This window comes from Carcharodon carcharias, chromosome 3 (genome assembly GCF_017639515.1).
Source record: "Carcharodon carcharias isolate sCarCar2 chromosome 3, sCarCar2.pri, whole genome shotgun sequence".
In the NCBI taxonomy this organism is placed as follows: Eukaryota; Metazoa; Chordata; class Chondrichthyes; order Lamniformes; family Lamnidae; genus Carcharodon; species Carcharodon carcharias.
The window spans coordinates 24,950,506-24,962,732 of NC_054469.1; the positions used below are offsets into that span (position 1 = coordinate 24,950,506).

General features: G+C 45.7%; 1 protein-coding gene across 1 annotated transcript in view; it reads left to right on the top strand.

The window, feature by feature from the left end:
• Positions 1-12,227, top strand: part of LOC121275977 (tetratricopeptide repeat protein 21B-like) — a 117,680-nt gene that overhangs the window by 34,421 nt on the left and 71,032 nt on the right. The window contains exons 8-10 of the mRNA XM_041183921.1: positions 4,654-4,738; positions 11,408-11,506; positions 11,883-12,075. Of these exons, the coding sequence (XP_041039855.1) occupies positions 4,654-4,738; positions 11,408-11,506; positions 11,883-12,075 (377 nt within the window). The remainder of the gene's footprint in view (positions 1-4,653; positions 4,739-11,407; positions 11,507-11,882; positions 12,076-12,227) is intronic.

Genomic DNA, 12,227 nt, shown 5'->3' on the forward strand with positions numbered 1-12,227 from the left:
AGTCAGTTTTGATACTGCATTCAATGATAACTTATGCCCCTCATAGACATTGATGACCACTGAGGAGATGTGCCAGAGCATCTCTTTTATACCATGACAATACTCCACATTATCTGTAATCACAAAGAACAATATTTGCTAAGCCTAAGACAATGATTGCACAGATATGTAATGAAATCCATATCGATTGGCCTCACTGACACCAGTGGACCTGGGTGCATGGTGCCTTTCCAAACCCAGGGCCTCCTGCTCAAACCAGCTGAGAATGGCAAACTGCGCCTGGCCACTGCCAGTCCTCCCACGCTCTCCTGAAAATGAGAGAAGAGCATTCATTTGAGCAAATTGTACCTGGACTCTTTTCACGCACGGCCCACCCCAACCAGAGTGGGACATATCAGGGCTCCAGAGCCTCCTCATCCCGCTGCTGCCAAACACTCACACAAAGATGCTAGGCCTGGTCCCCCCCACCGGCCACATGCTGCCTACATCACATTAGGCACCACACAGTATATCCTTCCATAGCAAAGAGGCGCAAGCACATGGAGCACAGAGGGCAGCTGATGGTTCATTGCAACGCCACCTTGAAGCTCTCCTCCCAGCATCTCATCACCCTGACTAGGACATGTCCTGCAGCTCAAGCACTGCACCTAGGTGCAGCTCCTCCAGGTTGCCCCCAAAACAGTCATGTGGGTCTCAGTGTACCACATGCTGCGGGTGCAGAACCCATCTCTTCACCACCCTCTCAAGTTGACCTCAGCATGGGCAATATCTGCTGGCCCACCCAGCAAAGGACACATGGCGTCAATGATTCAATGCAGACTCACACTCAGACTTGGGTGGGTGGGGCGGGGGGGGGTGGAGGAAGGGGCAGCAGTGGGGAAAGCCGACCTGATGGGTTAAATGACCATTGCCAACATTGTCCTCACCCTGCCAGAGTGCAACAAGTCGCTGAAGCGCTTGCAACATGTCGCAGGAGCTCACCACCTCTGCCACCTCCTCCCAGGCACGTTTCGTCATGTGGGGGGGGCCTCCTTCTCCCATCCTGGGGAACCAGCACCTCCTGCCGTGGTGCCACCTCCTCGAAGAGGGCAGCAAGGCAGTCATCTGAAAAATGAGGGGCACACTGGCCCCCTTCCCTACCCTCCGGCCTGGCCTGCCCCAATGGCCTACCCTCCGGACTTGAATAACCTCCATAGCGCCTGCCGCCCCACCCACTCCCGCTATGCACCAGAGTCCTGAAGCAGGCTGGGCGGACCCTAATTGGCCCGCCAGCGTAAAATGGTGGCGCGGACCTGATTGCGAGCGATGATTGGGTCTGCACCTGCCCGCGCCCACTTCGCCATGCAGAAAATCCTGCCCCATGTTCTCTCGAGCCTCCTCCAACCAACTCCTCACCATTCAGCTGCTTTTTCTCCCTTGTCCTCATGCTACAGACAGTATCAAAAGCCTCCTTAGAAACTACCTGCCATAACACTGAGGCCAGGCTCTCTTCTTTCTTCACCCCCTCACACTCAAACCAGTTCCCATCACCCCGCACGTCAATAAGCTCATTCTTGGCCTATTAGTACTCCCAGTGGCCACCATTCCAAAATCCTGGAACTCTCTCCCGAACAGCACTGTGGGTGTACATACACCACATGGACTGCAGCGGTTCAAGAAGGCAGCTCCCCACCACTTTCTCAAGGGCAATTAGGGATGGGCAATAAGATGGCTGCCAAGGGTCAGATGACTTCTGCAATTTCGACGCAGGCTACCTCAAGTTTTCAGAAAGTTCCTACTAGAATGCCTATGAATGGAGTGCTCCCCTTAGATGGACACACCAAGACAAATACTATCTGTGGAACTTACACTTGCAATTGTTTGCAGATTTATCAAAAACACCAGTCCAGACTCTATGGTCTCCAAGTTTGAGCTTTAACAATGAGAGCTGGGCAGAAACTAATTTATTCCGAGTAAGTGTGACAAACTAATCCATTATCTCCACTATGTAACCATGGTTTTGGACTTACAGATAATTCTGGGTGGATGATAGAAGTTGATCATGTGACTGAAACTGTCTTCAGATAATGAATTGTACTTGTATCAAGACCCAGAGAGAAACTCAAGCAGACTGCACCAACCACCAGCTGCAGAATATCAGTAGCAGCAAAGGCAGTAGACCCACACCTTTTTAAATCTGGATACTATTACATCTAAAAGGTCTCCTAGCCTGGTTGTTATTCCAAGCCTGGTAAGAGAAAACAATAAGTGACTAACTCCACAACCTGCTGAACATACATCTGTTTGAGGTAAACCTATAATAATCCCTGATATATGACTACTGTCATTGAAACTACTTAAACTACCCTTTCAGAGTGAAAATGGCATCTTTGCTGGGCCAGCAATGACTGTTTTCCTATGACAAGTCAAACTATGAGCTATGAACTTCTTTTGTTTACAACTTGTAAAAGTGCACTATTCTCTTAGTTGTATCTTTCTTGTGCATGTGTATGTGTGCTTGTGAGTAATGTAGCACTTAGACTTTTAGGGTGAATACGTTAATTGAAAAATCCTCTTTATTTAAACTTGTGAAACCTTGCTGCAGTTATTTCAATTGACCACACACTCCAGGAGTGAAGAAACACAGGATCACAGAATCATAACGGTACAGAAGGAGGCTATTCAGCCCATCGTGTCTGCACCGGCTCTCCAAATGAGCATTATGGCCTAGTGTCATTGTCCTGCCTTTTCCCTTACCCCTGTACATTGTTTTGATTCAAATAATCATCTAATGACCTTTTGAATGCCTTGATTGAACCTGCCTCCACCACACTTCCAGGCAGTACATTCCAGATCTAAACCACTCATTGTGTGAAAAAGTTGTTTTTCATATCACATTTGCTGCTTTTGCAAATCACTTTAAATCTGTGCCCTCTCGTTCTTGATCCTTTTACGAGCAGGAAGTTTCTCTCTATCTACTCTGCCCAGCCCCCTCATGATTTATCAAATCTCCTCTTAACCTTCTTCTCTCCAAGGAGAACAGTCCCAATCTTTCCAATCTATCCTCAGAGCTGAAGATTCTCATTCCTGGAACCATTCTTGTAAACCTTTTCTGCATTCTCTCCAATGTGTTCACGTCCTTCCTATAATATGGTGCCCAGAACTGCGCGCAATATTCCAGCTGAGGTCTAACAAGTATCTTATATAAATTCAGCATAACCTCCTTGGTCTTGTATCTATGTCCCTAGTAATAAAACCCAGGATACTATATGCTTTATTAGCTGCTTTCTCCACCTTTCCTGCCACCTTCAATGATCTATGCACATATACACCCAGGTCTTTGTGCTCCTGCTCACCCTTCAAAATTTCACCCCTTATGTTGTCTGTCCATGCTCTTCCTAACAAAATGCATCACCTCACACTTCTCCCCATTGAAGTTCATCTGCCACCTATCTGCCCACTCCACCATCTTGTCCTTGTCCTTTTGAAGTTCTACACTGTCCATCTCGCAGTTTACAATGCTTCCAAGCTTCGTATCATCCACAAACTTTGTAATTATCCCCTGCTCACTAAGATTCAGATCATGAATTTATATCAGGAAAAGCAAGGGTCCCAATATCAAACCCTGGGGAACTCCACTACAAACCTTCCTCCAGTCTGAAGAATATCCATTGATCATTACTCTCTGCTTCCTACTTTTTAGCTAACTTTGTATCCACATTATTATTATCCCTTTTATTCCATTTCTCACAAGTCTGTTGTGTGGCACTGTATCAAATGCCTTTTGAAAGTCATCACACATTTTCCTTTCTAAAACTACAATAAATTCTAGACAGTAAGGGAAAGGGCACAAGGGTTTCAGTTCTCTCCCAACCCTGTCCCTAACAGAAAGAACATAATACCTGCATAGTGCCATTAGGAAGGAATATGGTAGTAATAGTAATAGGATGTCAAATTAACACTAAGGGCTGGATTTTTGTGAAGGAGACGGGAAGCAGAAGTCGGGGAAGTTCCCGAATCCACAAACCAGCCCCCATTAAGGAGGCTGGTTTGTGGAGGCCCTCCATGATTTCATTCCGGAGAGGCAGGGACAGGATGATATCAGGTCTGCTGCCTCCATAATGTGATGGAAATGGAAATGGGTGTGTAAATCCTGGAAGCAGGTCCCGTCAGCCATTATTAAAGGCTTGGCCAAACTCCACAAAACCCCGGGCTAGGATGCAGTCATACTGCGCTCCGTGTGAAACCCAAAGCAACATGAGTACCCCCAGAGGTGACTGCGCACATCTTGCCTCTATTGTGGTCTGTAGTTAGAGCCTGCTATCAACTCTCAATGTATATATATTACAGGTTCAGTAAGAACTAAGCATGCAAAAGCAACAGCATGTCTATATCGTAAATAAACCAGTGAATGTATGTGAAAAAAGAGCCACAAATCGAACAAGTTAATGGTGAATGAATTAACGAACATTTGAATAATAATGTGCAAAATGAATTACCTTCTTGCAGGAATACTATAAAAGCAATTGTATGTGTCTGTTTATAGCAGAAACAGCAATGCAAATGCGCACAATACATGGATGGTGCATAAATCTTATGTGATAGGTACATAAATAGAATTTTTAAAAAATGAATCTACAGTTACTAAACCCTTTTTTCCCTCATTAAATCAAGAGTTATGCTGAAGGATAGCACCAATGTGGATGCACTGCTAACCTTGTGTCTCCATTCGCTTTGTAAAGAAGGAGATATGGCTGAGGTGAGGAAGCTTATAGATAGCGAAACGCATTGATTTATTAGCACAGTGTGATGTCAGGTTCTAAACCAGGGAGTAGTGGTTTTTGGATTTTGAACCCTGAGACCTTATTTCACACCCTATACAAAGTTAGGAGGCTGTGCAGAGGCCCAAAGGTATATTATAAAGTAAGCACCTCCCCATAATGAGATTTGGATGTTTGAGGAGAACCTACCTAAATGATGGAACATCCATACAGAGGGAGGAAGCCAACCCATTAGCTTCGGAATGTTAAAGTTCTATTGCTGTGTCACTTAAGAGGAGGCGATGGCGTAGTAGTATTGTGGTAGTGGTTATCTGAACAAGGGCAGTTAGGGATGGGCAATAAATGCTGGCCTAGCCACATCCCATGAACGAATAAAAAAAGACTTAACAGCTGATGGGTTTTGGCACAATTTTGTCAGATAAAAGTCAGGGAAACGTTTGGGAACTTTGCTGACAGCACTGCATTTTTCAAAAAGACCTGTGACTGTCCATATATGGATATTTTGGCACAGAGCTTTATTCACATGTTCTGGGGGGTGAGGGAGCAAGTTGGCAGAACTCTGTCACATCTCCGAGCATTCAGTACACAATAGCGTTAATCATTGACAGGTGCAAAGCCTAAGGCTATGGTACAGGACCAACAACCCGGAGGTCAACATCTCATCATGGCAAATCATAAAACTGAATCTGAAACTGCTGCCATGAACAGAAAATGACCTTGAAAGCTGCCAAGTTGTCATAAAAACCCAATGTGGTTCATAAATGTCCTTCAGGAAAGTGAACATTCCACTCCTCCCTGGGCTGGCCTACATCTAACTCCAACGTCATGATTTCAAAGCATCCATCAATGGGCAATAGCTTTGCTGGTGTAACTCATGTCTCCAAGAAAAATTTATGTTACCAGCCGATTCTTTGGCACGACCAGTGATCTCACCGCTTTTCCTCTGGAAAGCAGCCAGCCACAAGAAATAACCCTATACTTCCAACAGGTAGCAGCATCACCCTAAGTGCATGGAGTAATTGACTCCAATCCTGTAGCCACATGTACCCCACCCCCAAACCCATGGTGAATCCATTCATAAATGGCTAATAGTGGGGCAAATATATGGTCTGCAGCTGTGACTCATGCCTCCCACTGCATCAGCTAAGCAGCAAGAGCTGTGGAGAGGAACAATGTGGCTTACGTTTCCACTGGGGTCATAGTGGAACATACCTTCAATGTTCAAAAACAGAGATTGAATTGTTCAGAGCAGGAGCAAGCAAGTGAACAATTATTGGGTTGAAGAGTAAAAGGGCTAGGAAAATAGGCAAAGGCTTGGAAAGGCCTCGGCATCCTCCTAACTCCTTTCATCCTCCATGCCACAACCTCAATGCCCTCCCCATGGAGAAGTAGAAAGGACATGCGTTACAAAGAGGATTGTGAGAGAAATTGGGTGCTTTCTAAGTGCCAAGAATATTAGCTCCTCATATAAGTGGCGGAACACATAGGATGGAATCTTCCCACTCTGGTGGGGGCAGGTTTGAAAGGGGGACTGGGAAGGTATCCAGAGATCCTGGCATTGAGTCAGCAGCCTGCCGCATTCCCACCTCCAGGCAATCTTCCTGGAGGTGGATCAACACCGGCAGAGTCTCCATGCCTGGCAGTGGCAGGGAGCCAATCTGAATTCTTTTTTTCTCTATATGTCTTAGTTCTGATGAAGGGTCATACAGACTCGAAACGCCAACTGTATCCCTCTCCGCAGATGCTGCCGACCTGCTGAGTTTTTCCAGATATTTTTGTTTTTGAATAATGAATTGCTCCTTTGTGGGCTGATTTGGCATGCCACCATGACCTTCCCAATGGCAAATGGGCCCACCGCTACTACCATCCACCCCCCCCCCCCCCCCCCCCCCCCCGCCACCCCCACCACCTCCGCCCGGTCCAAGTCTGCCATGTGCTTGGAGGTTGGCTTGCTGGCGGCTGGTTAGGGGCGTCCTGCATTCTCACCACTGCCCCAAGCACACAAGCACGCAAGAGATAGGAACAGGAGTCGACCTTACAGCCTATCAAGCCTGCTCCACCATTCATTATGATCATAGCTGATCTTGGGCCTCAGTTCCACTTTCCTGCCCGCTCCCCATATCCGTTGATTTCCCGAGATATCAAAAATCTGTCTATCCCAGCCTGAAAAGAATTCAGTGATGGAGCATCCACAGCCCTCTGGGATAGAGAATTCCAAAGATTCACAGCCCTCTGAGTGAAGAAATTTCTCCTCATCTCAGTCCTAAATGATTGAAATCCTTAACCCAAGCCTGTGTTCTAAGTTCCCCAGCCAGTGGAATCAATCTCGCAGTGTGAACCCTCTCAAGCCCCTTCAGAATCTCATGTGTTTCAATTAAACTCTAGAGCATATAGACCCAATATACTCAGTCTCTCACATATGAGCAGGAACATGTTATGAATGAAATTTTAATTAACTTTTATTTGCTGTTGGTGAGGTTTCCTAAAAAAATCCAAAGGACGCTTGGCATTTTCACCTGCCCAACAACCGTAAGGTTGGACGGGCAGTGAAAATTATTTTCATTTAATTATTACTTTAATGGCTTTGGTAGGCCTGTTAATTGTTGGCGGGCACGCCGCTAACTCCTGCACGCGCCCACCAACCAAACTATCGCGCGAGTGCACGATGACGTCGGGATGCTCGCCCGATGTCACCAAGCATCTTTTTATACTTGTTCGGGTCGGGAAGTATATTACTTCTACCCTCATAGTTACATTCTCAAAGGGTCATCATGAGGGACTCACTGGGAAGAGGGGCTCGAACCAAGGAGGGTAAATTAGAGGGCAGGCTGCAGCAACAGAGGCCAAAGGTGCCTTGGGAATGGTCCACTCCCATGGAGGCTCCTCCAGTGAGGGAGAAGGAGAAGGGGGGGGAAAAGGGCTGCCGCCCAGGGGCAGCAATCAGCAACCTGCCAGCAATGTGAGCATTATTGTCATACTGAAGGGCTAGAAAGCCAATGAGGAGAGCGTGGGCAAGAATGCCCAAGGGGGAGACACCATCCTGAGGGTAGGGTATGCAGATAGTGCTGCAATACCTGCAAATGAGTGAGTGGCAGTGTTGCAGAAGGCTCCACTCTCCAGGGAGGCATGACATCCATCTGTGACATGATTGTTGGGGAAATAAGTTCCAAATGTGTGGGTGGCACTGAGGTAATGTTGGCCCTAAACTTCTGTCTCAGGTTCCTTTCAGGGATCTACGGGGATCTTTACAAAGTCTCACAATCTTCAGCCCACTGTTGTGATGGATGGATTGTTCAGGAGAATGGAAACCTTCATGCAGTTCAACACTGTCGAGATCCAGGCTGAGAGAGTGAGAGACTTTGGGGCTATTGTGAGATTTCCTAAAACGCAAGGAGCCATTGATTGCACAAATGTGGCCATTAAGGCACACATGGGCTAGCCAGGGACTAAAACCGGAAAGGATTTTGCTCCTTGAACATCCAGATTGACTGTAACCACTGTCAGCGCATCCAGCGGTACCTTGGGAGTAGCCAAGGAACACCACCACCTGGAAGCTCCCCTCCAAGTCACTCACCATCCTGACGTGGAAATATATCACCGCTGTTCCTTCACTGTCACTGGGTCAAAATCCTGGAACTCCCTCCCTAACAGCACTGTGAGTGTATCTACACCACATGGACTGCAGCAGTTCAAGAAAGCAGCTCACCACCACCTTCTCAAGGGCAACGAGGGATGGGCAATAAATACTGGCCCAGCCAGCGAAGCCCACATCCCATGAATGAATTTTTAAAAAGCCATGATCCTGGTATCCCCAAGCACACCCAGGTACCACGGCCTGCTGACCTTGATGCATGGAGACAAGGGATATCCCATAAAGAGGTGGTTTATGATGCCCATCAGGCATCCATGGTCTCAGGTGGAAGAGACAAGTGAGCCATGCATCCACCAGGGTGACCATGGAGAGAACCATAGGTCTGTTCAAGATGAGATTTTGCTGCCTCAATCACTTTGCTGGCTCCTTGCAGTATCATATTGTTATGCTTGATCATTGTCATGTGCTGTGCCCTGCACAAATTTGGCAATACAGACAGGAGAAGACTTGTGGATGAGACCACGGAGGAATATCTGACACTCTCAAATGATGACTCCCGAATGGCTCAGAGGAAGAACATGAGGTTGCGCATGACCATGTCAACCCACATGGTGACCAGTAGAAACTGGGTGCCAGGGCGACCTCATTATGGGGCATTTCAACTAAGGCTTTGCAGGCCTCTCCTAACCAGCAATATGGAGGCACCATCTGATTTCTGCCCAGCCCTATGAAGCACACTTAAGGCATCCAAAAGGCTTGTTTCTGCAAATGTCTTTAGAAAGAAGGTGTCATTGCATTGCAGGCCTTATAAATGTAAGGTAGTTCAGTCCAGACATAAACATGCAAAAACCATGGAGAATGTCAAAAATTTAATAAAGAGCAGGTGAACAACACAAGGCTCAGCTTTACACAACCAGCGATCACCAGTGATGGTCCTTCTGCGTCTAATTGATTTCTCCCTTTGTTTCTGGGACCTGCGCCTTGATGCTTCCCCCATTGTTGCCCCAGATGCCCCATAAGTCTGGATGACCTCTGTTTGCCTGAGGCCATGAGGGCTCTGGCGTTGTGAGGGATTCCTGACCAGTGGCAGGAGCTTCCTGTCACTGTGGCATCCTGGGGCACTGATGTCACTGGCAGAGTGGCAGAGGAGCTGCTGTCTCCATCAGGAATGTTTACAAACTTAACTTGTCCAACCTTTTCCTCATGGGGCAACCCGCCCATTCCTGGTATTAGCACAGTAAACCTTCTCTGAACTGCTTCGAACTCAATACTGTACACAGTACTCCAGATGTGGTCTCACCAGTGCCCTGTACAACTGAAGCATAACCTCGCTATTTTTGTATTCAATTCCCCTCACAATAAATGATAATATTCTATCAGCTTTCTTAATTACTCGCTGTACCTGCGTGTTAGCCTTTTGTGATGATGCACTAGGGCACCCAGATCCCTCTGCATTTCAGAGCTCTGCAATCTCTCACCATTTAGATAAAATGCTTCTCTTTTATTCTTTCTGCCAAAATGGACAGTTTCACATTTTCCCACATTTGCCAGGTCTTTTCCCACTCACTTAACCTATCTATGTCACTTTGTAGCCTCCTTACGTCCTCTTCACAACTTACTTTCCTACCTATCTTTGTGTTGTCAGCAAATTTAGCAACCACCCCTTCATCCCAGTCATTTATATGAATTGTAAAAAGCTGAGGCCCCAGCACTGATCCCCGTGGCACAGCATTTGTTTCATCCCACAAACCAGAAAAAGACCAATTTATGGCTGTTTCCTGTTAGCTAGCCAATCTTCTATCTAGGCCAATATGTTACTCCCTAAACCATGAGCTTTTATTTTCTGTAATAACCTTTGATGTGGCACCTTATCAAATGTCTTATGGAAATCTGAGTACAGTACATCCACCAGTTCCCCTTTATCCACAGCACATGTAACTCCTTCAAAGAATTTCAATAAATTGGTTAAACATGGTTTCCCTTACACAAAACCATGCTGATTCTGCCTGATTGCCCTAAACTTTTCGAAGTGCCCTGCTATGACATCTTTAGTAATTGCTTCTAACATTTTCCTTATGACGGGTGTTAAGCTAACTGGCCTGTATTTTCCTCCTTTCCATCTCCCTCTTTGAATAAAGAAGTTACATTTGCTTCTTTCCAATCTAATGGAGCCTTCCCTGAATCCAGGGAATCTTGGAAAATTAAAACCAATGCATCAACTATTTCACTAGCTGCTTCTTTTAAGACCCTAGGATGAAGCCCATCAGGTCTCAGGGATTTGTCAGCCCGCAGCTCCAATGATTTGCTCAATACCTCTTCTTTGGTGATTGTAATTTTCCTGAGTTCCTCCCTCACTTCCATTTCCTGATTTACAGCTATTTCTGGGATGTAATTTGCACACAGCGAGCTCCCACAAGCAACAATGTGATGATGACCAGATAATCTTTTTTTATTGTTGATTTAGGGACAAATATTGGCCCAGACACCAGGTTAACTCTCTGCCCTTCTTCAAAATGGTGCCATTGGATCTTTTCGATCCACCTGAGAGAGCAGACTTGGTTTAAAGGCTCATACTAAAGATGGCACCTCTCACATTTCAGCGCTCCCGCAGTATTGCACTGGAGTGTCAATTGAGATTAGGTGTGACTGCTGCTATTCAGAACAATATGACATCAGGCCCTTTCAGTCAACCCCACTATTTCAGTGAGTGAATAGGGAGCATCTAGAGGATCATTTTGTGGCAAAGGACCAAGGAGCGAGATCGTCATCTCATTCAAAATGTTCCCTCCACCACCCTTTCCATCTAGAAGGGCCCTGGCAACCTCATTACAACCTTAATCCAGATGGGGGCACAGGAGTGGTGAGAGTTGTTGCCCTTAGCATCAAGGCAGCATTGATACAATCAACTGTGGAGCAATTCCTGGGCAAAAATGAAGTTGAGGTTGAAACGGCGGGGGTCATCAAACAGAAAACCCCGAGGTGTCTGGAGACACATATGCCTCTGAATACAATGTACCGTCATTTATACATTTTTACAATCTGTTTATTAATATAGGCTGAAAATTATGTGAAACAACTTATTAGTGCCTTGGAGAAAAGGGAGCCTCAAAATCCAAAGCTTTACCTATCTGTAGCTGTTTTATTAAGCAGAATGGTAAGTAAAACAATTTTTCTCACTTTGGCCATTTGGTCTTACCTATATAAAGTATTAGAGCAAAATCCACAGTCTAGTGAGGGTAAATTCTAATTTTAATTTCAATCTTGTGAAAATTCTTGCTTTGAATTTTGCTTTGTATGTTGTAAGCTAAAACATAGCTTCTTTAAAAAAAAAGCCATAAAATTGTATAGCATAAACAAAGACCATTTTGTCTGTGTTGCCTCTTTAAAAGAGCTACACAATTAGTTCCATGCCCTGTTCTTTCACCAAAGCACTACATGTTTTTCCCTTTCAAGTATATGTCAAATTTCCTTTTGAATGTTTTGTTTGCTGATACAGATATGACCTGTTGTGCATTTTATAACTTCGACAGTGTGGCAGGAACCAGAACATTTTGGATCAGGCGTACAGTTTGGTGGAGCAGTCACGAGACATGGCCCCCACAGACGCACAGATTGCAACGGAGCTTGGATTCCAACTAGTTCTCCAGGGTAAACTGCAGGACGCTGTGAAGCAGTACACAGACGCAATGAAACTGAATGAAACCAACATGCCTGCACTGACAGGTGCGCAAGCTGAAAGATTGCTCAAAAGTCTTGGGTTACTGTAGTATGAGTCTGAAGTTGTTACCAGTTACATGATAGATTGAACAAGAATAATATGCAAGGAGAAGTCAATTTGGGCACAACAAAAAATCCTCCTCAAATCCCTCTTGAGC